This window comes from Euprymna scolopes, chromosome 45 (assembly GCF_053919585.1).
Source record: "Euprymna scolopes isolate OS-2025 chromosome 45, ASM5391958v1, whole genome shotgun sequence".
Taxonomy (NCBI): Eukaryota; Metazoa; Mollusca; class Cephalopoda; order Sepiida; family Sepiolidae; genus Euprymna; species Euprymna scolopes.
Window position 1 is genome coordinate 47,129,169 of NC_136526.1, and position 27,481 is coordinate 47,156,649.

General features: G+C 33.4%; 2 protein-coding genes across 2 annotated transcripts; one reads left to right on the forward strand and one right to left on the reverse strand.

Annotated features, from left to right (window-relative positions):
• Nucleotides 1-1,089: 1,089 nt before the first annotated feature.
• On the reverse strand, nucleotides 1,090-9,166 carry LOC145269531 (uncharacterized). Its single transcript, XM_080125287.1, has 2 exons — nucleotides 8,362-9,166; nucleotides 1,090-3,458 (listed from the first exon to the last, which is right to left on the reverse strand). Exon 2 carries the CDS (start codon nucleotides 2,865-2,867, stop codon nucleotides 2,052-2,054), a length of 816 nt encoding a protein of 271 aa, XP_079981413.1. The 5' UTR covers nucleotides 2,868-3,458; nucleotides 8,362-9,166; the 3' UTR covers nucleotides 1,090-2,051.
• A 5,871-nt stretch (nucleotides 9,167-15,037) lies between these two features.
• LOC145269525 (uncharacterized) lies at nucleotides 15,038-27,259 on the forward strand. Its single transcript, XM_080125278.1, has 2 exons — nucleotides 15,038-16,045; nucleotides 22,377-27,259. Exon 2 carries the CDS (start codon nucleotides 23,452-23,454, stop codon nucleotides 24,652-24,654), a length of 1,203 nt encoding a protein of 400 aa, XP_079981404.1. The 5' UTR covers nucleotides 15,038-16,045; nucleotides 22,377-23,451; the 3' UTR covers nucleotides 24,655-27,259.
• Nucleotides 27,260-27,481: the final 222 nt, after the last annotated feature.

Sequence of the window (27,481 nt, forward strand, 5' to 3'; positions counted from 1 at the left end):
ATGCAAAAGAGAAAATGATGAAAAAAACTAACATTTTAGCTGATGCGCCCACTGCGAAACCAGAAATTGTTAGCATTGGAATTAAGGGTAGTCAATCTAACGGAGATGATGACTTGCAAAAATGTCGACCAAAAAACTGAATCCCTCCTTGTAGAAAAGTGTGAAAGTTGAGAGTGAAGGAATTAATGTTTTGGGCCAATTTTTAGATATTTGTCCTCCAAGAGACTGAACTTTAAAATAATACCAATTTTGTCACATTCTGATGTAGTTGTCGAAATTTTTTACAAGACATACAAACACACACACACACACACATTTTGCCTTTCATATATTTGATGTATAGCGATAACATACAACATTTCCAAGAATCTACAACAATTTTAAATGCCTATTCCAAAAAATCTGGAAACTTATTTAAGGTACCTAGTATATATATGTATGTATGTATATACAATTCAGAATAATGAATACCTTTAGCAAATTAGGTGCAAACCTTTTATAATATTTGCTTATAGTTTTCCTCCGAGGAGATGTATAAACATCGAAAACTCATGGGTTAAGGAAATATATTTTACTATACTGTATTCTTTGTTTTACACACAATAAAATTTCTATATTTGAAATTTAACTTTTTCAAATCACAAATTTTAAATTCCTAAATTATGATATATATATATATATATATATATATATATATATATATATATATATATATATATGTATATATATATATATATGTATATATATATATATTCGCGCATATTTTATTGAAGAGGATCTTCGTTATTCTTTTTATGATCTTTCTTTCGAATTTTTCTTGTTTTCGTACAAGTATTTTTGTTGTGGGATCCAAAGTTCTTATAAAGTCCCCTAGTTTACCGAACGTTTTCGGTCTCGATTGACCATCGTCAAGGTTGTTCTTCCTGTGCATCCTACTTATTGATTGATTTGTTCTCTGTCGTTTTACTGCTTTTATTACTAATTTACTATGTGTAGTTTCGCCTTATTTGAAATTTTTTTAAATATATATATAAATATATATACATATATATGTGTGTGTATTAAATGAAAGATGAATAAAATTCATAATTATTTCTTAATTATTTTTTTATTTTTTACCATTATCATATTCCTTCATACTCATTTCTTATCTAAATGTTATTAAAGTTTTTATCTGTATTTGCATTTTGTATGATTCTGGTCAATTCTCTTTTTCTGATGAGAAGCATTTAGCTTCGAAATGCCATGGCTTAAGGAGGTTCCTTTTTTTTTCTTAAATTTTCCCTGTATTTTTCCTTATTGTTCTCATGATATAAGAAAGTTATACATAACTTTTATTCCTCACCTCTCATTTATTATTGATTGTTCTATTTAATAGTGTTGAGCATTTCTTATCTTGATGAGTTTTACTTTTTAAATATTGAAGCTTCACTATTTCTTGTATAAGCTAGTATGTGGATTAGCTACACCAAAGAGAAATTATTTGGGCAACGAATACAATATTTTAATATATGGTCAGGGTTTACTTGTAAGAAAACGTGTCCTCCTGTCAGATTGTCCTGACAAATACCCACAGAGAGACCTTTGGTACTCGATGATATTGTCTAGTAGGTATACAAGTTCTCTCTTGTAGGTATTTACGTTCTCCATGTAGGAATCTAAGTTTTTTCCTGGAGGCATTTAAGTTCTCCTCAGTAAGCATTAAAGTTTTCTACTAGAGATATTCAAGTTCTTGCCAGTAAGCATTAAACTTTTCTAATGTAGGCATTCAAGTTCTTCCTAGTAGGAATTAAAGTTTTCTGCTGTAGGCATTCAAGTTTTTCTTTATCGCATTAACCTTTTCTCCTGCAGGCATTCAAGTTCTCCTTAGTAGGCATTCAAGTTTTCTCCTGTAGGTATTCAAACTCTTCTAGTAGGTTATTAAATTTTCTGCTGGAGGCTTTCAGGTTCTTCCTAGTAGACATTCAAATTCTCATGAGAAAACATTAAAGTTCTCTCCTGTAGGCATTCAATTTCTCCAAGTAGGCATTCAAGTTTTCTCTTGTATACATTTAACATATCTCCATGCAATCACCTGTGTGCAATTGCAGATGGCGCTTCAGATTGGCACTCTGAGAAAAAGCATTTCCACAAACTTGACAAGAATATGGTTTCTCTCCTGTGTGTGTTCGTGAATGACGTTTTAGATTAGCACCATGTGAAAATGCAACTCCACAAACTCGGCAAAAAAACGGTTTTTCGTCTGTATGGGTCCGGATATGGCTTTCCAGATCGGCATTCCGTGAACATGAAAATCCACAAACTTCACAAGAATATGGTTTCTCTCCAGTGTGTGTTCTCACATGATTATTCAAGTGACTTCTCTGAGAAAACGCATTTCCACAGACTTGACAAGAATATGGTTTCTCACCGGTGTGTATCCGCATGTGGTTTTTAAGACTGGTACGCTGTGAGAATGCATTTCCACAAACTTCACAAGAATACGGTCTCTCACTTGTGTGTTTCTGCACATGAGTTTTCCACTGAGCAATCGTGGAGAATGCAGTGGCACAAAACGTACAAGAATACGGCTTTTCACCCGTGTGTTTTCGCATATGAGTTTTGAGATTGGCACTTTGTGTAAATGCCGCTCCACAAACTTCACAAGAATATGGCTTTTCTCCTGTGTGTATTACCATGTGATTTTTCAGGTGGGTACACCGAGAAAATGATGATCTACAGACTTTACAAGAATATGGTTTCTCGCCAGTGTGAATTCGCATGTGATTTTTGAGATTAGTACTCTGGAAGAATGCTGTTCCACAAACTTTACAAGAATATGGTTTCTCATCCGTTTGTCTTTGCATATTAGTTTTTGATTTGGACATTCATTGAAAATGTGGTTTCATTATATGTACAAATATATGCTTTCTAATGATGTGCATTCAAGTCTAGAGATTAGCCATCTGTAAACAAGCAGTTCAACACTCAAAATTCACAAAAATCTGTTGCACATTAGTTTATAAAATAGGCCTTCATTAAAAATGCTGTTTCACCACATGTACAAAAATATGATGTATATTAGTTTTTAATTGGGCATTTAATAAAAATGCAGTTTAACTATATGTACAAAAATATGTTGTATATTAGTTTTTAATTAAAATTCACTAAAAATGCAATTTTACTCTATGTACAAAAATATGTTGTATATATTAGTTTTTAACTGGGCATTCATTAAAAACGCAGTTTCACTCTATGTACAAAAAAATGTTTTCTAAGCATGTGGGTATTTGCATTTCAGTTTTGAAAGTGGCCCTCTGTGTATAGGGAATTCTACAAACTTTACACTAGTAGTTCAACCTGATGTATTATCATGTGTCCATTTGCCAACCTAGACCAGAGAGAAAATGCAGTTCCACACAGTTTACAAGTCTTTTCTGAGCTGTGCGTCTCTGTAGGTGAGATGTCCAATTGAAACTCTGAAAATATAGATTGAGAAACTTCAAAAGAATAGCGTTATTATTCTGTATATTCACATACACATGTTCAGAAAAAAATACCCTGAGAATGCAGATCTAAAAGTTTTACGGAAGTACGATTTTTACCTTTTGATCTGATTTTCCGGAGAAGGCCATTGTATCATACTCTGTAAAAAGCCTTAGATATATCTAGGGCTACCACTCTATTTTTACCTGCTTTGTTCAGTGTATGGTTTATTCGTTGAGAGATTACAGTTAGGATATCTGCTGTAGAACGGGCTTGTCTAAATTCATATTGTAGGTCAGTCTGAAGTTTAGCAGCTAAAAGGTGATTGACTATAGCTTGGTTAATTATAGACTCAAATATTTTGGTGAAAGGTGTGAGGAGGGTAATGGGCCGATAATTTATTTAATGGGTCAGTTCTTTTGCCAGAATTCTTGTAAAGTGGTTCCACAGAAGCAGTTTCCAATTAATTTATGTAAATGTTACAAGAATATGGTTTCTCGTAAATTCTCAAACTGAAGTGCTTTAAACTTCATAAACTTGATGACAAGAATAGGGCATTTACTTATGGGTTGGTAACTATGATTAAGCTGGTGTGTGAGATGACGTCACAACAGAAGAAGCAAAAGGGAAAAAAATAGAGCAAAAAATGGAACTATGTGGGCAGCAAAAGAGAGTTAAGATCAGGTGTGAGTGCAAAAGAAAAATTTAAAACAAGATGCAATCTGAAATTCGAACAAAATATGGTCAAACAAGCTTAGAGCAAGTTGCGATCGTAACAACAGAAAGAAAAGCAGAGATTAAAAAAAACCTGCATGGCAAGACAATGAAGGCTGATGTAGATTTGAAACCTGAATGTTGAAGTGGAAAGAGAAAGGGGTGTGTTTGAGACTGCAGAGTTATGTAAGCCACATAGTTAACGAAGACACTTATAAAATCCAGTTGCAAGTGTAGTTTGGAAAGTACCATGATTAAATACCTTTTATTTCAACTAAAAAAGCTAAGTCGAATATTTTTCTTGTCTTTTTTTTTGTTTCTTTGCAATCTGAAATTTGAACAAAATATGGTCAAACAAGCTTAGAGCAAGCTGCAGACGTAGCAACAAAAAGAAAAGCAGAGATTAAAAAAAAACCCGCATGGCCAGATAATGAAGGCAAAGAAAGGCTGATGATGTAGGATATTTGAAACCTGAATGTTGAAGTGGAAAGAGAAAGGGGTGTGTTTGAGACTGCAGAGTTATGTAAGCCACATAGTTAACGAAGACACTTATAAAATCCAGTTGGTGTAGTTTGGAAAGTACCATGATTAAATACCTTTTTATTTCAACTAAAAAAAGCTAAGTCAAATATTTTTCTTTCCCTTTTTTTTGTTTCTTTGCAACTGTCTCAGATACAATGTGTTGAACCCATTAAAATGTTATGGAAGGTTATTCAGAACTGTTAGGAAAGTTTGGACTAAGTTACAGGAGGTTTGCTCAGAATTTGAAAATATGGATTGACAAATCTTGCAAGGATAGAGAATCTTTTTTGTGCATTCATATATGACTTTTTAAATGAGCACGCGGAAAATGCAGAACTACAAATTTAACAATAATACGATCATTAACTTGCAGGCATTTATTTGCAAGTAGGTTTTCAGACTGGTATTCTTAAGAAAAAATGATATCCAACATCTTTATGATAATATGGTTGATGTGTCAATACTACAAACGATTAAACAAATTTTAAAGCTGACATTAAGTTGATTCTTTTTGTTTTTTCCTAGATATTTTTCTATAATGTACATTCCTAAACTTAACCGAGTCCTGCTGCCACACGCAGAGACTGCCAGCGGCCATCTAATTGCACTAGAGGATCAGCACACCCTTCAACACATCCAGCTATACTTTGGTGTTGACTTTCAAGCCAATCTCAAAGATGTGAGGTGGCATGATGTGGCCATCATTTAAAACCATAACAAAGACTATAACTGTGGCTTTGCATTTTGAGGGTGCTGGCAATGGTCCTGTTGTCATAACTATGATCAGTAGAGAGCATGAGTTGTACAGTGGCACATCTCCGATCTCGCTCGTTCAACATTGTGTCACTTTCAGACATAATAGAAGGTTCCTATTGCTCTTGGATTTGTACATAACTGGCCCACTAATAGATAGTCTGTAACAAAAAAGGAAACTGATTTTTATCAAACAGAAATGGAATCATGCCGTCTTTTCTATGGCGACAATTTTTATTGTTCATTTATAAACTAGATGGCGGTTATTATATTATTATTGCAGACCTTCTGTTTAATTAAATACAAGTTATCCTTTCTAATAATTTCAATCTGAAAATAACGAAAAGATGTTATTAATACAGTGGAACATACTTTGTATTTTCTTTCTGAATTTGTGAGATTTGAATCGACAATTTTTATTATTTGGATTAATCGGACTACTGCTCCTATCTTAAGTGTTATTTGCACAATGTAACCACTAACATTCTTTAAGCATATCTTGTCAAACTCAGTATTCTTTCTGTTAAACTCTGGAAACTGCAAGAAATTTGAAGTGGAATTCTTTTGTTTAATCCATGGGGATAGTATGCTTCTGTTGCATCCAACATGGCAGGGTAGAGCTTGTAAGTAATTCACAATTATCTTCTTAGTATTGCTTCCTCTGTGGCGTAACAGAGTAAAATACTAAGTAAAATTCAGTTCTAAGCAACACTGTTCTTGACGTTGAAGGTTCAATCTTCAATGCAGGCGATACTGAGAATATAAATCTAAAGTATTAAAAACTTCTACCTTGTCATGGCTGACGGAGCAAGAGTGTGCTACTCCAATGGGTTAAAGAAACGGTTTCATGCAAAAATAAATATAGATTCCCAAGTTCGACAGAAAGATTCCAGAGCTAGACAAGATACACCTGAAGGTCAGAAATTGCTATATTTTTTCTTTATTCCGTTTCATTAAACGATTTTATCATTTATGATTAACTAGCGGGGGTATCTGGCGTTGCCTGGGTGTTTGAAGGTGTAAAAGAAAAAAAGTTTTGGTAGGAAGGTAGACTTGACCCCGAAGCCTTGACGCGAAGGTCGAAACGAAAGGGAAAAAAAGACACCTAACTATCTCGGCCACGAGGGGAGAGGAATTGATAAGCGTGTTAAGTTAAGGGTTTTAAAGTGAAATATACAGGTGCGAGGAAGTTGTGGCGTAATGTTTGACCTAGTTTTGTGCTGCAAGCCAGTTACTGTTTCCCCTGCCACATCATTCGCTTTTGAAGATGCGGCAAGCTGGTAAAAGTCGGGCAAATTAAATGCACACGCGACCCCCAATTTCTTAAATCGTAGATATTATGATTTAGATGTGATATAAAAATTTTAAGGAGCGAGCCGACTGAGAAGGCTGACGAAAAAAGCCTTTTGCAGACATACACAAAAAGCGCACATACATACATACATTTTTGCTTTTATATATATATATAGATAAGAAATAAAATCTTGATAGTAATTTTCAATAATTTGTAGAAATTAATTGAGACACAAAGTTTTAGTTACACCTTTTCCCGTTGAGTATTCAGGCTTTGCTATATAATTTTTTTTTATCAATTTCTGTGATAACTTGCACCCTTAACTTGTTAAAACATCGTCTGATCTCATTGAAAATTTAGGCGCTTCTACACTATTCGGACGAAATTTTGTAGTCAATAAATGGAGGTTTTCAGATAAAAAACAATGGTTTCTACTTATTTTTTTTTTCAATTCTAATAAATTACTATAGTAGCTTCCACATTATGCAGTCGAAATTATCTGAATATGACGGAATTATAAAAATAAAAACAACAACTTTAATCGTGTTGGCAGGTGAAAAATTTCGGCCATTTTGTTTAAATCGAAACGGAAAATTACCTCTCTGTTGAAATCTCTTGTGTTTTACGATCGTTTTCATCAAATTCTATTTTTGGGTTTGTATTACTGTACACATAGATTCGAAAAATTGTCAAAAGACAAATATATAACAAATAAATGTTATCAAAGGCAAGATAAGTTACTTTTCTGCCAAACTGGATACATCTTTTGTGATTTTATTCAATGTAACATATTTATTCAGCTCGAAATTCATACAGTGTTTACCGATGTATTCGAAAATTCAAGATGGCGTCTCACACCCTCTTTAACACCGTAAGTATGGAAAAAGGTATTATAAATAAAAAACTATACAAAATACTATTAAAAACCCGCCGAATATATGTCAACCTATGTCACGGTAACATATATTGAGCGAGTTTGTAACAGTATTTTATCCGGTTTTTTATTTATAACATCTTTTCCCACACTTACCGTGTTAAAGAGAGAATAAGACGCCATCTTGAATTTTCCAATACATCGGTAAACACTGTATGGTTTTCGAGCTGAATAAACATGTTACATTGAATAAAAACACGAATGATATATCCAGTTTGGTAGAAAAGTAACTTATCTTGCCTTTGATAACATTTATTTATTATATATTTGTTTTTTGACAGCTTTTTCAAATCTATGTGTACAGTAATACAAACCCCTATTTTTATTTTCTTCAATAAATAATTTTCTACCTTATCGATTTTCGTAATTTTTGGATATAATCATCTTAAAAAATATGGGGAATGCGTAGATACCATTATTTTCATGTGAAAATGAGTTTTACGATTTCCAAAATTTCGTCCCAGTAGTGTAGAAGCGATAATAATTTAAAACTGCAAATAATTAAAATATAATTATTACAGAAAAAGGGGAAGTAATTATTACAACTATTATTATACAAAAGGTCTGATTTTTGTCATTGTCGCAAAATTTAACATTTTTTTAATACATTTTATCGATGGTAAGTTTTACATTTCACTGGATCTAATTTGGCAAAAAAAAGGGGGGGGCGTTTTCTTACCTTTGTTTTCATATAGACTAAGAAATTGGACTGCTGGCAACAGCCGGCCAATCTACTGAAATTGTGTGAAAAAAAAAAAAAAAAATGGCGTCTGTTCTTTAACGAAACCTTACATTTACGTTATTATTGATGACACGTTCAATATGATAAGTTTCTTATAATTTTCACTCGTAAATTATTTCTATTTTATCCCACATATCTTTTAATAAACCGTTGTTCCACTCTTATTTTAAGCTCTTCTTTCTTCCCCCCCTCCTTTTTTTATTTTTAAACATTATAAACTAAGGGTCTAATATGTTTTGGCGTAATATTTCGGTAAAATCCATTGAAAAATATTTCTTAGGAGTGACTTGGTCTAAAGTTACTGTAAAACCTAAATTGAATACCCGAAACGAAGCTAAATAAAAATAGAATCTGGCACCACGTACAGTTGGTAGTTTATTTGTTATATATTTATTTATTTTAAGTCTCTGATAATTGTTTACTAATTTTAAAATAATCAAACGGACTTCTCTGGTTTTTTTTCTTTCTTTCTTTTTTCTCAGAAACAACATTTTAACACTGGGAAACATTAATAAGAAGGGACTTTTCCAAGTAATTCATCGAGAAGCAGAACGGTCAGCAGAAACCGGAAGTGGAAAAACATGCGAAACTTGGGGATTATTAAGTAAATGCTTATTCTAATTTTAACAGTAACACAGCATTGACCATTCTAGTTTGTGTTTTTTAGGGATTATCGAAGTCGCTGAAAACGAATCTGGCATTTTAACCCGGATTCTTACACCAAAGCTAGCGAGGATAATCAAAGAGTCACTTAGATGGAAAGCACCTGGCATAGGATGTTTGCTGAGCCGAGCAGAACTGACTTCTGGAGTACGATGATGTTGTATCTGATACCCAAAGAGTTCAGCTGTTTCATAAGATTATCAGGAATTGAACCAAGCGCACCTATGATGATTGGCACGATGGAAGTTTTCTTATTCCACAATCTAGCAATCTCCACCCTCAGTTTCTGATAGTTCCTTAGTTTCTCATTCTTCTTGCCTGTTAAGTTGATGTCGTTTGGGCAAACCACATCAATAATTTGGCATTCATTAGTCTTTTTGTTCACAACTACAATATCTGGCTTTCCTGTGAGTTATCTCTTGGTCACACTGAATCATGAAATCTCAGAGAATCTTAACATCCTCATTTTCCACTACCTTTATGGGTGATGTTGGTATCATTTGTCTGTCATTTGGATTCGAAACTTTTGGCACAAACTCCAGTGCAGATTTGTACAAACTTTGTCACGACGACGTTTGTATTATTTTTGAGCAGTTATAGAACACGCACTAACAATATGTGACACTGTTTGAAGAGATATACCACACAGCCTGCACTTATCAGAATAGTCCTTCCTATAGATGTTTTTTATTTATTGCATTTGTATTTAGTGCCTGTTCCTTAGCAGCAAATATAAGATTTTCTATTTCTCTTTTCAAGTTACCTTTTGGCAGAAAATTCCATGTGTCCTGACATTTTTGTGTCTTAGCAGTTCACCCAAACTGACTATGAAGTTTCATTCTTACCAACTCAGTCAACTTTTCTGCTTCACTTCTTTCCTGTACTTCTGCTTATCTTTCAATGAATCTTTATCCAGCTCTTCTTCTTTCACCACTGCTGCAAATAACACTTCATGATTGTAAGCCAATTAGTGATGAACACTTCTAAGCTCTCTCTTTACACATTCTTCAATCTGAAGCAGTCTTCTTCCCCACCCCCTTTTCCCTTGAGTTATACAGCCTGACTACATTAGAATTTGACTGATGTGTTCCATACTTGACCATCAGTTTCCATGCGTCTCTATCCAGTTTCTTCATTTCTTCCTGGGTCCATCTTACAAAAGCTGCACTGTATCAGATTACAGCAGCTATCCACAAATTGATGGGCGCGAAAATGGGTTCCTACCATTCAGTCTAGATTTCAAGTGAAGTTTGAGTCTTCACTTTTACTTTATTGCAAAGCATCATATCAAGTTCAAGCACCCCCAGGTACTTGTAGCCTTCTGCAATCTTTTACATTTGACAAAATGATGTATTTCCCTCGTTTAAGATTTACAATTGCTGTTGTATAGGGGTCCATATTGGGGATCATACTAACGGTAATGATGGGGGAGACAAAACATTTATAACACAGTGAGAGGATGATGAAAATTCCTTATTGAATGAATGTGTATTACTGTTCTTTTACATCAGAGGGGGGATCATTACTTATGATGGAGAAGGGGACACATTATTTGGAAGGGGGTTACACAAGGGTCATTTAAGATGATGATAGAAAAACACATTTTCCTTTCAGATGTTGAATGACGACACGAAGACAAACAGTTACAAAATATCGATGATGATTCTTTATTTCATTTGAACGGTCGAATGATGATGACGTCAGGAATTCAAATTCGGGATCTACATAGTTTAATGTTCTATCCTTCGCTTCCAAAGGACTCTTACTCCAACTCTCTCTCTGACTGACTAGCAGACTCAACTGTTCTGCCTCCTCTGCTCGACTGCTCTAATCTGACTAATTCTAGCTCCTATATTTAGAATTCCCTTTTTGCTATGCCGTCAGATGTGTGGTTCCAAAACGTGACCAACTCACGTGGCTAAGCATACGTTTGTCCAAAACACACTTCTGCAAACAAAGAATTCTCATATAACCTTTTTTTTTAACCTAACCTATTTTTTTACAATATATTTTTAATTTGTATTGTTCATTCTTTTTAACTAACATTTTAAATTCAGTTTTCATAAAAGAACGAACAATCAGGTTCTTTTTACAACACAAACAATATCTATTTTATATAGAATTTAACAACAGCTAATATCTAACATTCCAATTTCTAAATCTATTTCTGAACCTTGCTTACAAGGTTCGAGTCTCGGCTAATCCTAACCTCATTTTCCACTTATCTAATGTCCTTCTTATTTACAGGAAAAGGGGACAACCCTTTTTCCTGTAACAATGCACATTTGGAAATTCCAAACTCCATTTTTATGACCTCACTCCACCGTTGTACAGTTTGAATCCGACAGACAAATTTCTTTTCTGATGTACCAAACAATTTCAAGTCCTCCATAAATAACATGTGGTTGATCTTTGGTTCATTCTTCTCCAATTGGTATCCCATCTTTCTCTCTCTTAGTACGTGTCAATGATATGACTGCTATTATGAATAGAAGTGGCAAAAAGGAATTTCCTTGGAAGATAATGCGTCGGATGTTAACTTTCCCTAATAGACTATCATCTGAAAAAAAAAAAAAATGGTTGATTTTCCAACTACGCATACATTTCCCTAAGAACTCAATTATATTTTCAGACACTCCTATTATTTTCATCGTCCTGAGTACCCATGAATGCGGCACCATATCATAAGCTTTCTTGTAATCTAACCAAGCTACATTCGTTTGTTTTTCTCCTTTTGCAGTTCTTTAAAATACATTTATCAACCGATAGTTGGTCTTTTGTTCCTAAACACCTTTTCCTCCCATCTTTTTGTTCCACTGATAGTGAACCATTTACTTCAAGATGGCCGTATACTCTTAAACTGATTATCGCTGTCAGTGTCTTCCAAAGCAAGTTCAAGCAAGCAATTGGTATATGATTTTCAACATTCGGCCCTTTAGTAGGATCTTTCATTATTAAAATAGTCCTTCCCAGTACAAGCCATTCTTGTATTTGGTACAATCTGATACAATCATCCAGAGAAACTACAAATCAATTATTTTTGGCTCACAGAGAGCTTTCTTTCACAAAGGTCATCAAAGATCTCATTGAATACAGCCTGTGGTGTCCCTTGGAAGCTGAGTGACAACGAGTCTCGCCAGATTTTCCAGTACTCTCCACCTCTTTTGATAGCATTTGCAAATAAATTTGCATTATCACAACAGCTGCTTACCGCTGATTTCTTGTTGGCAGCGGCTATTGATCTTTACTGGAATTTAAGTGGCAATAATTCTCACCAAGGTCTCAGTTCTATTCGCACTTATACAGCGAAGGTCTGGTCAGTTCTCACTCCTCATTCTTTCCTTTTTCCTTGACTTCTTGGCTATTCGTTCTCAGTCGTTTTTTGGTAGTGGTGGTGGGGGGGGGGGGGCAGTGATGTGGTAATTGGGGAGGAGGGGTTAGAGAACTTAATGTTCTTGGTTCCATGTAGCGATTCATGTTTTGTCTCTGTGGCAGTTTGTCTGGTCTGCGATTGTAGTCTGTGTGTGTTAGTCTGCACATTCACGGGTTTTTCTTAATATTTCAGCTGTTTTCATTATTGTTGTTCATTGTATTTTTCAGTCATTCCTCTGATTTCAATTTTCCCCATTCTTTTTTCAAAGATTTCAGGATTGTTCCTTGTGCTCCTACTATTATAGGTATTATTTTCTTCATCTTCCATACCCCTTTTAGCTTTCTGGCTAGTTCTGTATATTTGCTCCGTTTCTCCTTTTCTTTGATATTCACCCTGTCGTCAGCTGCAACAGCAAAATCTATGATTTGACAAAATTTTTCTTTCTTGTTAATTATTACGACATCTGGCCTTCTTTCTTGGATGGGTTTTATCAGTTTGTATCTCCATGTTCCGTAGGATTTTGTGATTTTCGTTTTCAAGTACTGTTGCTGGCTTGTGTATGTACCACTTTTCTGTGCGTTCGAGATGCAGGTGTTTGCATAATCGCCAATATACTCCTTTTGGGCCAGTTTGCTGCAGTCACTTACTATATGGTTTATCATTTCGTCTCTTTGTCCACAGAGTCTGCATTTGCTGTTTTCTTGTGTTTGATCGATCTTTGCATTGATGTGGTTGGTTCTCATCGCATTATCCTGTGCAGCAGTTATTAGGGATTCAGTTTCTCGGCTTATGAATCCTTTTCACATCCATGCCCAAGTATTTTCGTTTTTCTCATCTTTTGTAATCCTTATGAATTTTCCATATAGTTGTTTTTCTTCCTATTTTCTTTTCTTATCTTTATCTATCTGTTTTCTGTTTTGTCAATTTTCTTAGTGTCCTTCCTTGCCATGATTATCCTTTCTGTCTTCTATGTTATGTATTTTTCAAATTATTTTCTTGTATCATGTATACAGTCTTCTATTCAAACTAATCCTTTCCCGCCTTCTTGTTTTTTCACGTAAAGTCGGTCAACATCGTCCTTTGGGTTTAGTGCATTGTGCATCGTCATGAGTTTCCTAGTCTTCTGATCGAGCTGTCTAAGTTCTTCTTTGGTCCATCCTATGAACGGTCCTGAGTATCTTACTTGTGATATTGCCCATGTATTTATATAGGCACCGCCAAAAATGGCCGCAAAATCAAGTTGTTGTTGTTTTTTAAAACGAAATTACATTTATTAAAATCCATTATTTCTGAGTAACTTTTTTTTTTCCAGAAAGATAAAACCCTGAATTTTATCATATAGAAAACAGAATAATGTAAAACTTTTTCTACTATTTTTAATTCAATTTTAAATGTTAAATTTTCCCAAAAAGTTAACAATTGACATTTTTTGTCTTGCACAAAAAACGTACTTAAATATTAAAAAAAAAGTGTTTTTGAAATAATTAATTAATTTATTTATTGTCTAACTAAGATTTAGGATGATTTTCTAAGAGAATATGCAAAAATATTATAATATAAGTACCTGAATTTCAAATAATTCCACTTATTCATATAGGTAACCAGATATTTCGCGTTAACGTAGAGTTCAGATCGACTCTGTGTTTACGTTTTCGTTTGATAAACAGCAAACTATGGAAGACCAAACAGGCCAAAAAAACTTATTTTTCAGTGACGAAAAATTTCAATGTATTATTAAGCTGAGGCTGGCCAGTACCAGATGGGTGACCATTTGTATGCGTTTGGTTTTTAATGTGTATGTGTGTGGGGGCCAGGCTCCCCAAAATGGGGGGGGGGCAATTTAAAGCAGAATAAAAAAAAATTATTTCAGCGCGTTTGGTCCACCGTAGTCGAAAGGCGGCAAACGTTTTCAAACGGGATCGAAAAAAATGATGCTATTTTTAACACAAAGGGCACAATATTTATCGAATTTTTTTTTTTGGTATCGATTATTCAAAGCATGCCCTGTTTAATAATGGCCATGCATTATTCGGCTCGCTAAAAAAAAATTGTTAATTTATTTATCAAAAATTTTAAAATAGCTTTTTTCGTATAAATATAAAAAAAATTTTTTTTTTGTTTTGCTTAACTTAAATTAATTATTTTACTTAACATATTCACCAAATTTCACACTTCAAAACTCAAAAGCGGGATAATTAAACACAATCGAAGTTCTGATATTCAGACGTCAAAATAAGGTATGCCAACAATTTTTTTTTTTTTTTTTTTTTAATCTATAATTCTGTCCCTTACAACAACACAATATGTTGATTTCAGTTTCAGATGATTATTTTAAGCATATTTGTTCCCACTTCAAAACAAGGGGGGGTTTTGTAAGCAAAAAAATATATATATATAAATATCGTTTATGAAAAATAAGTACACTGTTATAAAGTTCATTCTTCTCTTAATAATCGCTGAAAATTTCGTATTGATCGGATAATTACCTGATTTTTGGTAGATTTTTAAAAAGACGGTCCGTCAAAAAGTACTTACCTGCCCCCCCAGTTTTGGCGGTGCCTATATTTATACCTTTTATTATGTTTCTGCTATATAATTTAGTTTCTAGAAGTTTTCTTGTTCTCCTGAGGTATTCCTTTCCAATTCTCTCTTTCATTATTATTATTATTATTATTATTATTATTATTATTATTATTTACTGACTTTTTCATAACTCTCACTTAATAATTCTACTTTACTTCATGATTTTTAACATTCGTTTGTTATGCAATATTTCTATTGTTTTTAAAAACTAAGGGTCTATCGACAGTTATTAAAAATAATGGACAGAAACAATAAAAAATAAATGAATAAAAAATAACAAAAATTACGGACAGAAACAACAACAAAAAAAAATAAAAAAAATAAATAAAGGACAGTGAAATCGAAAGGAAATGAAACTGAAGAAAAAACAAAGGAAAAAAAAAGAAAAAAAAGGAAAAAAAAGGAAAAAAAAAGGAAAAAAAAAAGAAATATGCTACCCAAAACTTTTGATTTAATTGTTCGTTTCACTATACCTTTAGTTGAATTTTAAACACTAGATTAGATTTTGAATGTTTAAAATTCAATTAAACATTTATTGTAACGTACGATGGATAAAATCTTACTTTTTGGCACCGTAATATCTTTTATTTATTTATTTATTTATTTATTTATTTTTTTATAAAGATCATCAGTTTCGTTTTAGTTTCACTGTCCATATTTTCGTATCTACTCTTGACTAAGTCACGTCACGTTTATAAAAACCACCGAAACAAAATTAGACCCTTAGTTTATAATGATTACAAGACAAAATAAAACGAGTATATGATTTATATTAACAATAGAATAATTCATTAAAAAATATGCGGGGTAAAATAGAAATAATTAATGAAAAGGATGAAAAAGTTATATTGAAGGTTTCAGAAATGGTCAGTTTTGGCGTAAACAAGAATTCGTTTGAGACAAAGACTCTATGAATGAAAACTGTTTTTCGTTCGATTCCAGTAAATTCGTCGTCTTTTGTGAGCAATCCAATTGCTTAGATCTGCACTTTGTGCCAACAAGGTAAGGATACTTTCTTTTTTTTTTTTTTGTTGTTGTTGTTGTTGTTGTTGTTATTGTTTGTTTGTTTTTTTTAACAAATTATATTCAGTTAAATGTTAAATGCAAAACTGGGTTTGTTTTATTACTACGAAAAAGTGATTACTACGTATTACTACGAAAAAGTGATCAAAAACAAAGGCGTGGCAATTTTTACTTACCGGAACTCGATGTGATGATGATGGGGGGGGGGGGGCAATGAAATTCTGTGTGGCAGTCGTTCAAGCAAGAAGTTTGCCAATAGTGTGGAAATATTGGCTGTCAAGGAGGAATCTGAATCATTAACTAAATTATTTTAGGCTTATTTTAGATTTAAGAGAGTAGTGTGCGACTGCGTGCGACGCCGACTGAGAGCGTTACGAGGAGTCAATGAGGGAAATACTTCAGAGGTCCCTATGATTAATGATTAATAATATGATAGACATTTGTATATTAAATATCAAATACGGTTTTACGAGTGTTCATTTGGTTAACTACCGGCTTCCATACTTTTGTTCGGTAAAAAGAGACAAACAAAATATGAGGGTGGTATATAAAATGTCTAATATTTGTGCAATAATATTTTTTAATCGGTTTTAATTTGACGATAACATAGCTGTCAAGAGTCATGTTTATATTAAAACTTAATATTAAAAAAAAATTTTTTTAACACAATTTATAAAAAATCTATGTTGTAATGGAACATTTTGAAATAATGGGATTTTAATCGTCTTAATCTTTTAAAAATTAATTAATTTTTAGGAAGCAACTGATTATAGTACATATTAATTAGAAAAAAACGTTTTTAAAAAAAAACAAAAAACAACATAATATTAAATTGATAACATTTTTTTCATTGCAACTTCAAGGTATTTTTTTTTGTTCAATACGTGTATTTAAATTTAAAAATATATTTTTGTTACTTATTCGAACTCTTATGTTTCATAATAAATAGACATGTCGATAGATTTTAATATATTTTGTTCAAATTTCGAAAAAATTAATGTGGGGGGGGGCACGCACTAAAAAAAAAAATTCCCCTCGTATATTTTGTGGAAACTGCATTTTATGTGTAATTTCATTCTAAAATGGATAAGTATCGAAAAGTTCACGAAAATCTGACAATTAGTTGAATTTTGCTAGGTTTATTAAACACAGGTATGTTTTCACGTTCGGGGTGCCTACTACATGAAAACGTTATTTTTAAAGCACAATTATGTAAACAAGATTTTCATCTCGCAATTTCATTATTTTTATACAATGAAAAAAATTTTTTTTAAATCCTTACTAGTTTATTTTGCCCTTCTTCAACTCGAATTTAATTTGAAAATACAATTTAAAAAATAGCATGGTAACATAAGTGCATAAAGCACCAAAATTTCGTAACAAATGAATAATGTTCGTTAATATTTATAAATAATTTTGAACAGTCACTATTGGGAAACATATGACGTTTATTTTGCTTTGCAAACAAACTTTTCTTTCTTTTTTTTTTTTTTTTACAGTATTTACCCTTTCGTAAGAACTTCTTCAATTGTCTATCTTCATGTTTCAAGCAGAAGTTTTTAAAAAACAATGTGCAAAAATAGATAAAATCAATAAATAAATAAATAAATTGTACTCAAAACAAGACAAAAAAAAAATGACCAATGACCAAAACGTTTTATCATGTACAAACAGGAGTAGCTGGCATTTCTCAGGGTCAAAAGGTGAAATTTCGTGTAATATCTTTATATTAAGATATTGATCTCTCCCTTTCTCTTTAGCCATCCATTTATGTTTCTCTCCTTTTCTGTCCTCGTTTTACCCTCTTTTCCCGTCAACCTTTTTGTATCTTTCGCCTAATTCATCCCCTCTCTTGCTCTACTATGTTGAAACAAAATGTAATTCAGATACTGGATCTACCCTTTTTAAATAAATTACTGTATTCTCATTTCTATTACTTATGTGCAACGCTAGGTGTGTCAGAAACTGACCTTACTAATGCGTGAAATATAGTGAATAATTCGACCCCTTGTCTTTCCAAGCTTATAACTACTCGAAAAATGTAATTCAAACCCTATTTTTTTTTTCAATTAAAGGAGCAAGGACCAAGGTTTCATTTAAAATAAACAACGTGGTTTAAAAAAAAAGGTTTTAGACTTCGGACTTTACAGGTAAATGTCAACACCTTTTCTTTGTTTTAAATTTGAATATATTATTTATTGATCTTTTATCTTCAATCTGTGATATATAAAACTTTGGTGAGTAAATTAATTATTTACTGTTTAATAGACATTTCAAAGTGGGGGGGGCGTGAATTAAAAAAAAAACTTTTGTCTAAAATATTATATTCGGGTTATTGGAAAGAGCATAAAATTTCACATTGACCCTGAAAATATCGTAAAAATTGAATCAATAGAAAAATTTTGATAGATTTTTTAAGTTTAAAAATTGAAAAATACTGAACTCGTAAAATTTAGTTGATTTCATTACTGTTTTTTAATAGTTTATTTTGGAAGTATAATCCATAAAGAAAATAAACAACCTACTTTTAAAAGAGAAATTACGAGTTTTTTTTTAAATATTTTATTCACAGTTTCGTGTTAGGGGTGTCAAAAATTTCCCCAAAATTCTGATACACCTAGTGCGACACCAAATAGAACAAAACAATGTCATTCTTGAATACAGATAATTCCTTTCCATCTGCACGATTTCACAATCACGCTTGAAACGGTATTTAATTAGTAGGACTGTGACAACAGCATATTCTTTATATTCTTTTGACTCTCGGGTATATATCCGACACAGATACACTTAATCAACCGAGAACCACATCTGTCTATATAAAAATATATAAGATATTAACGGATATATACTCAAGAGTCAAAACAATGGAAAGAATATGCTGTTGTCACAGCCCTATTATGCAGATTTGGTAAGTATTTTAAATGAAAAGAAAACAGATTTTAACAGCGAAATTTCTCATCAGCCATTTTCATCCAACAGCTATAAACAAAGTTTTTGTGCAATTTTTTTGTTTTTATATATTGAGGTAAAACTGGAAAAGTACCCCCACATCTTTCTCTGATTTTATTTTTCTTTAATAAAAAGAAATAACTAATCTTTCGATGTACCACAATCATAATGTCAGTATTCCTTTTTAATTACGAATATCCTTCTCGGAAATAAGCGAAAGATATTTAAGAAATTTCATTGCTTATTATAAATTGGCTCTTACGGCAGCAATTAAACGTAAAAGAAAAAAAAAGAAAAAAGATCTGTATGATTTATGTACTCATTACTGAACAAATATGTCATATTCCAAAAAATATGTAATTTGGTCACGTAGTTAATTTTTATTCAAGAACATCAAATTTTACGACTAAGAAAGCCATAGTGTTTCGTCGGGCATGATGAAATTTGGTGAAAATAAAGAGTGACAACTCATATCGAAATATTGAGGAAAAAATCAGCCTTATGTTCAATACAGTTTCCAACTATCACACATATTTAATACCATTACATTTTTCCTGCAGGATCAAAGCCATATTTTATATTTTTCATGATTTGTATCTTTTGAAAGTATTCTTGTCTAGAATTCACTCCACATTAAAAAAAAAAAAAACAACTAAAGTAAAGAAAAAAGTCTGTATGTGCTCATGACAGAAAGGAAAATATTGTACATAAAAATCACAAATTGATCAAGTGGTTTTATTCTGAAATGGAACATGTACATCAAGTCTGTTGCCAAGGTCACTGGAAAGACGGTGGGATCCTTCTACCGCTCCAGAAGATATCTCACTACTGATGCAATTCTCTATCTATATAAAAGCCAAGTACGTCCGAGGATGGAATACTGTTGCCATATCTGGGCAGGAGCTGCCAAAAACGGCCTATCATGCCTTGACAGAGTACAAAATAGACTTCGTGGCTTAGTGGGGGATGCCCTTTTCTCTACCCTGCAACCCCTCTCCCACAGAAGAGACGTTGCGAGCCTATCCTTGTTTTATCGTTATTTTCATGGCAGGTGCTCGTCTGAACTCCAATCCCTGGTCCCCCTCGCCAATCTTTCACAAAAAACACCCGTCTAGCTGAATCCACTGTGAAAAATTTCCCCCGCTCTATATCTGTGCCTAAATCAAAACGCGGATTCCATGAACAAAGCTTCTTTCTTAGAACTGCACGCCTGTGGAACTCTGTTCCGTCTGCCTGCTTCCCTCCGAACTACAACTTGGATGTCTTCAAGTCCAATGTTAACAAATTCCTAATGAACCGCCCCCTTAAGTAAACACTTCATCAAATCTCCACACTAACGTAATGTACTTGCAATAACCCTTATCCCTGAGTGGCTTCCGGGCCTTGATAAGTGGTGATCACTGTGTAAAAAAAAAAAAAAAAGCTAAGTAAACAGTGATGTCTACTGTTGCAATGCAATGTTAAAAACAAGCTGATAACAAGGGAGAGAACTTAATAATTCAAACTTGCAGACTTGCAAAATTTGAAAGACCATTTTTTTTTTTTACATGCGAACATTGAAAACTCAAATCCTCTTAGAATAATTTTCTTTATAAAAATAAAACTAAATGAATTTATTTGAAGTACAATATTTTCTTTACGTTATGGATCTGCCCTAAATACAAATTTTTTTGTTGTTTTTGCTTTTTTTTTCGTATAGAGTAAAATAGTAATATTTGAAGTCTTCAGACTACTGTTCTCATCTTGAGTGTCATTTTCACAATGTTTCGATTGATGTAACCTTTGACCTTCCACAGGTGTATTTTGCTGAACTCTGGAATCTGGACAGAATTTCAAACGGAACCTTTTATTTACTTCATGGCGGTAGCATGTTCTTGTTCCATCAGTTATCCATATATATATGACAAAGGGCGAATGAACTCTTTTTCTGGGTCAATGGCCAACTAGCACCGTGTATATTTGTGTGTGTGTGTGTGTGTATATATGTGTATTGGGGTAGAGAGGGCTCCCGTAAGCCGTGGTGAAGGCAACCTTTCTAGGAGAAGCAAATCTCTGATTTAAAAAACCATACAGCGGAAGACCAGTGCCCGCATTAAGCTGGTCTGCAGTTTAATTTGTTGCTGGCTATCTTGCTCTTGCTTGTTGCTGGATCTCAACATTTTGAACCGAGAGAGAGACTTAGCTGTCGTACAAAGCTAAGACTCTGTAACATCATATTTGTATAGATATTCCCTCAGACATTTGGAATCATGGATTTTAAATGTCTGAGGGAGTGGCACTCGTTTGACAAGACATTGCAATCATCATATATACATATATATATATATATATATATATATATATATATATATATATATATATATATATTATTACTCTGCAGATTCCTGAGTGGAACATATTACATCGAACCGAAACGTGAAAATGACACTCAAGATGAGATCAGTAATCCATAGCATCCAAATAATCCGAATAACCAATCCTCTTTTAAAAATCCAGAAAGAGTAAAATAAGATGAATTCAGGATTTTGTTGAAAACTACTATCAAAATTTCCGAACATAGATAAGAAAAAATTTTAATGAAACTGATAAGGAAAAAATATGAAGTATATTAAATTATTTGTTCTCGTTGTGAGATGTTCTCAGCATAATTGTTATTTGCATAGATGTCCAAAGTATTTTGCAATAGTACTCTTCAGTTACCCATGCTGAGTATTGAACCGCCAACCTTTATCTTCTTATGTGACGGATCATCAGTGCAGATGATACTGGGTATACCATTGCAATTTATTTAAGATTTACGACCATGACTGACAGATCAAGATTCTAGCTCCGTAGATGAAATAAAGAATTCTGTTTGAAATTCTATGTAGATTCCACAGTCTAACATAAAGTTTCCCGAGTTCAATGACAAGGAACACTTGAATTTACAGGAAGTTACTAGAAACATTGGCTAAAACCTTCACGAGATGAGAACAATAGTCAGAAAAACAAAATAATTGTTGTCTCAAAAATTCAGAATCAAAATACAAAGTATATTTAAATTTGTTGATTTGCATAATTTTATTTAAGACTTACAACCATGACTGTCAGATCAAGATGCTAGCTCCATAGATTTAATAAAGAATTCTGTTTGAAATTCTATGGAGATTCCACAGTCTACCATAAGATTCCTGAGTTCAGTGAGAAGGTTCATTTGAATTTACAGGCAGTTACATCACTCAAACATTGGGCAAAACATTCACAAGATGAGAACAGTAGTTTGAATGATCAGAATAATGCAAATTGTCATCTTAATAATTCAGAATAAAAATACAAAGTATGTTTAAATTTGTTGATAACATCTTTTCTTTATTTCCAGACTGACATTACATGAAAGGATAACTTGTATTTTATTACACAATCCAGAAACTCTGCATCAATGATAACTGCCATTTTATTTCTGTAAATTGAACTTTATTTACAAATAAATCATGTATGGGAAGCCGTATAGATGCATATTGTAATTTGCATTAAGTGTTCAAATTTATATTCTCTTCATATCTTTTGATAAGACATATATGCATACACGCATGTTCATTTGAAGAATTTACTTACAATACACACAATATTAAAATTTATTTTTAAATAAAAAATAAATACACACAAGTTAATAAGTTTATTGAAATTTCGTGTTTGACCAAGGAAGAGGATCCTTTGAAATTTTAGATCTATGACTGTAGTAAAATGAAACGAAGTATTTATACAACAATTTTTGACCAAACTGAGTTAATATAAAAAAAATGTGAGACTGTATTTATACTAAATGCTCAATAAGAAAAATCACAAGAAAATGTATACAGATGCCACAGGGCTTATGAACAAGAACCTGAAGTCCTACCTAACTGATATTCCTGGTGAAGCAAGTGCAAAATGGATTCAGACAATTGCACTTAAGAGAACAACGGAGATACTAAAAAGAACTCCCGGCTTGTTTCAATAAAAATCAGGGCAATGTTGGCAGCTGGTTTGGCTGCCCCATACCCAACATTACAATCTTCTAAGGAAGAAAATTTAAAAAATAAAAAAGTGTTTGTGAAATTTTATGATCTATATTTTTCAGTGATTTTTTTTCAAGAATTCCTATTCACAGGGTGTCAATCTCAAAACTTAAATATAATACCCACAGGTGGGAAACCATATCTCCAGAGTAATCATTTGAAAATAGACACAGATGATTCATCATTTGCAAATAGAAGATACAGGTTAGGAACTTAACTTATGATAAAGAATTTCAAACATGACTTGAAAAATGTACCCACTGAGCCAGGTGCAAAAGAGATTCAAACAATTGCCCTTAAGAGACGGAATCATAAAAAGATCTCTCGATTGGAATATATGAGATAGCAGGTGAATGTCCTAAACAAACTCATAAGTAAATTGAAAAAAAAAGTGAGATGGCAGGTGAATGTATGGCACCTGAAAAGATGCCCCATCCCCAATTGAAACAAAATAAAAATAAAATTGAAAAGGACAAAAACGAGAAACCATATTCATGTCAAGTTTGTGGACGTGCATTTTCATTTCGAGCTAAACTAAAAAGTCACATGAGAGTACACACAGGTGAGAAGCCATTTTCTTGTCAAGTCTGTGGGTCTGCCTTTTCACAGAAGGTCCATCTGAAAATTCATACGCGAATACACACAGGTGAGAAACCATATTCTTGTACATTATGCGGAACTGCATTTTCGATATATGCTCAATGGCGAATTCATATTCAGAAACACACAGGTGTTAAACCTTATTCTTGCAAAGTTTGTAAAAATGCATTTTCTCAGCATTCGACTCTAAAGAATCACATGCGAATACACACCGGTGAGAGGCCATATTCTTGTGAAATTTGTGGAAATTCATTTTCTCAGAGAAGTCACTTGAATAACCATATGCGAACGCATACAGGAGAGAAACCATATTCTTGTAAAATTTGTGGATTTTCATTCTCACGGAAAGCCAATCTGGAAAGCCACGTCCAAACGCACACAGATGAAAAACCATATTCTTGTCAAGTTTGTGGAGTTAAATTCTCACAGAGTTCTTATCTGAAAGTACACCTGCGAATACATACAGGAGAGAAACCATATTCTTGTGAAATTTGTGGAAGTACATTCTCCTTGCTTGCACAATGGAAGGCACATTTCCAGAAACACACTGGCATTAGACCTCATTCATGTGAAGTTTGCAAAAGTACATTTTCCCAGCATGCTAACCTAAAAGCACACATGCAAATACACACTGGAGAAAAACCATATTCCTGTGAAATTTGTGGATATTCATGTTCATGTAAAGCTCATCTGAAACGCCACATTCGAATACATGTGGGTGAAAAACCATTTTCCTGTCAGATTTGTGATACTGCGTTTTCAGATAGATCAACTCGAAAACGTCACATGCGTATACACACAGCTGAAAAACCATATTCTTGTCAAGTTTGTGGAGTTGCATTTTCAATTAGATCAAATCTTAAGCGTCACTCACGGACACACACAGGTGAAAAACCATATTCTTGTCCAGTTTGTGGAAATGCATTTTCAATTAGTTCTAATCTTAAACGTCACATGCAATCGCACACAAGTGACAACCCTCAAACCCAAAATGAGTGAAATTCAACACTCTAGTAATACAAACTCGTGTACATTCTCACTATGACGTACAAACTTTTCACTGTCCTGGTTGCAGACAGCATCCATAAACACCTCTGATCTGAAGCTTACATTAACAAAAGCAACATACAGGAGGAACTGTTTAGGCACCAAGAACCAGTTGTTGATTAATAAGACCATTTTTGAGGACTAGAAAGAGGAAGAGGAACCTCAGCATGGCTTGGATCTTTTTTGTTTTTTTTTACAAAGGAATACCCACCTATCAAGGCCTGGAGGCAACTCAAGGATAAGGGTTAATAAGCGTACAGTGGTCAATGGGACAATATAACAATTGTTAGTACTGGAAATTTGGTAAATTGAATTATTTAAGGGGAACGGTTCATCAAGAACTTGTTTACATTGGACTTGAAGACACCCATATTATAGTCAGTTGGAAAGCAGGCAAAAAGAAGGGAGTTTCACAGGTGTGCAGTTCTAAGAAAGAAGCTTTGTTCATGGAATCTACAATTAGGTTTAGGCACAGATAAAAAGTGAGGGAAATTATTGATAGTTTTTAGCTAGAAGAGTGTTTCTCATGAAAGTTTGGTGAGGGGGACTATAGCTTGGAGCTCAGACGAGCACTTGCCATGAAAATAATGATAAAGCAGAGACAGGCTCGCTACGTCTCTTCTGTGAGATATAGGTTGCAGGGAAGAGAAAAGAGATTACCCCCCACTAGGCTACAAAGTCTGTTTTGAACTCTGTCAAGGCAGGATAAGATATTTCTAGCAGTTCCTGCCCAGATTTGGCAAGAGTATTTTATCCTTGGACGTACCTGGCTCTTATGTAGGTAAAGAATTGCATTAGCAGTCAGATATCTACTGGATCGATAGAAGAATCCCACCATTTTCCCAGCATCCTTGGCAACAGATTTGATGTATGTGTTCCATTTCAGATCAGGAGTAACAGTCAATCCCAGGAGCTTGTCATAACATTGAGCCTCCTTAAGATGAGAGTCATTCATTTTAGTTGATGCCAGATGGGGATCAGAACGCTGATGATGTAAAGACAGAAGTTTGGTTTTAGATGCATTAAAAGTAACCAGCCACTTTTTCCCCATTGTACCACATGCTCAAGATCAGAGGAGATAGAATCAGATTGATTACCAAATTGCATATGATCTACTGCAGTGTCGTAATCTATATAATATTTATCTAGTAATCTACAAGACCATGACCGTAAATTTAAATATGTGGCACACAACCATGGCATGGGGACTTGTCTAAGCATATTTGCATGCACATTATTGAGCTAGAGAGAACTTCAATGCCTACTAGACACTCATCCTCCCGTGTCTAAGGTTTCTGTGTACACGGGTTTGCTGGAACAACCTGGCATGAGGATACTTTTCCCTAGAAGTAAACCCTAACTAAATATTCAAAATCACATAGTATTCGCTGCCCAAATAAGATCTTCTCACTATGGTTAACCCACATTAGCTTTTCCGAGGAATAATGCACCTTCTACAAGTGATGTTACCTCAAGTAATAGCACGAAGCTGAATACTCCACTATACTAGATAAGTTCTTGTTCTGGAATCCAGTAAGACCAAGAGACCAAAACAAAAGATATACTACAGCGTATGAAAACGGTTAATTGGGGAGAGGAAAATTATGTTCTCAATTTCTTTACTCAGTGTTTGAGAGATAAAGAACTTTAATGGAACATCCAAATATCTATGTAGCTCATATAGTGTTCAAGTGTTAACCCCAGGTCGTGGGTCCCTTGATTTCTGAGAACTTCGACTGAAGTAAAATAAAACAAAAAGGAGTTGAACTTGTCCTTCATCAGTCAAGTGAAGCGACTGCTATAATGAATATGGTGTGTTGTAAGTTTTTAAACCAGAAATTAGATAAGTTATCAAGTCCAGGTTTTTTGTTATTCTGGAATCTGTCCAACTGTTGAACGATATATATATATATATATATATATATATATATATATATATATATATATATATATATATAATCATATATTACGCCCATGTAATCCCTACAGCCACCTATATTGAAAATGCTGCTGTGGAACCTTACATAATTATATGGAATAAGTCAGAGAGAGTTGCAACCTTGGTTGAAGTGAGTATCCCTAATGATGTAGGTCTGAACAAAGCTGAAAGGGAGAAACAGACCAAATATCAAGGTCTCATATATGATATGAAAAGAAACTGGAATCTTAGGGAGATATCAATCATACCAGTTATTATAGGTGCCACAGGGCTTATGAAGAAGAACCTGAAGTCCTACCTAACTAATATTCCTGGTGAACCAAGTGCAAAAGAGATCCAGACAATTGCACTTAAGGGAATAACGAGGATACTAAAAAGAACTCTCGATTGGTTTCAATAAAAAGCAGGGGAATGTTGGCAGCTGATTTGGCTGCCCCATACCCAGCATTATAAACTTTCAAAAAAAGAAAATTGAACTTCATTTTCCATGGGTTCAAGTTTGAAAAATAGCATTAATATATGCATAAGAGGATTTTGATAGAATTTGATGATTTGCATTTTTGAATTGATACAATTATTGTAATCGCAAGTAAATACACACAATTGGTGAGCAGTTTTTTTCTGTGTTATGTTATTATTTTAAATTTGAATTTTGCACATGTATCGTAAATATTGCCTACTTAGTGTGGGGTATATGGTTAGAAAAGAAGAAGAAAAAAAAGAAACGTATCGGGCGTATCTGCATCACTCTTTGGGAAAGAAGAAGGAAAGAATGGCCAGCGCATTTGTATATGCGAAGGGCATTTTGGGAAGGCAGAACATGATGGGAGAAGCTATTTT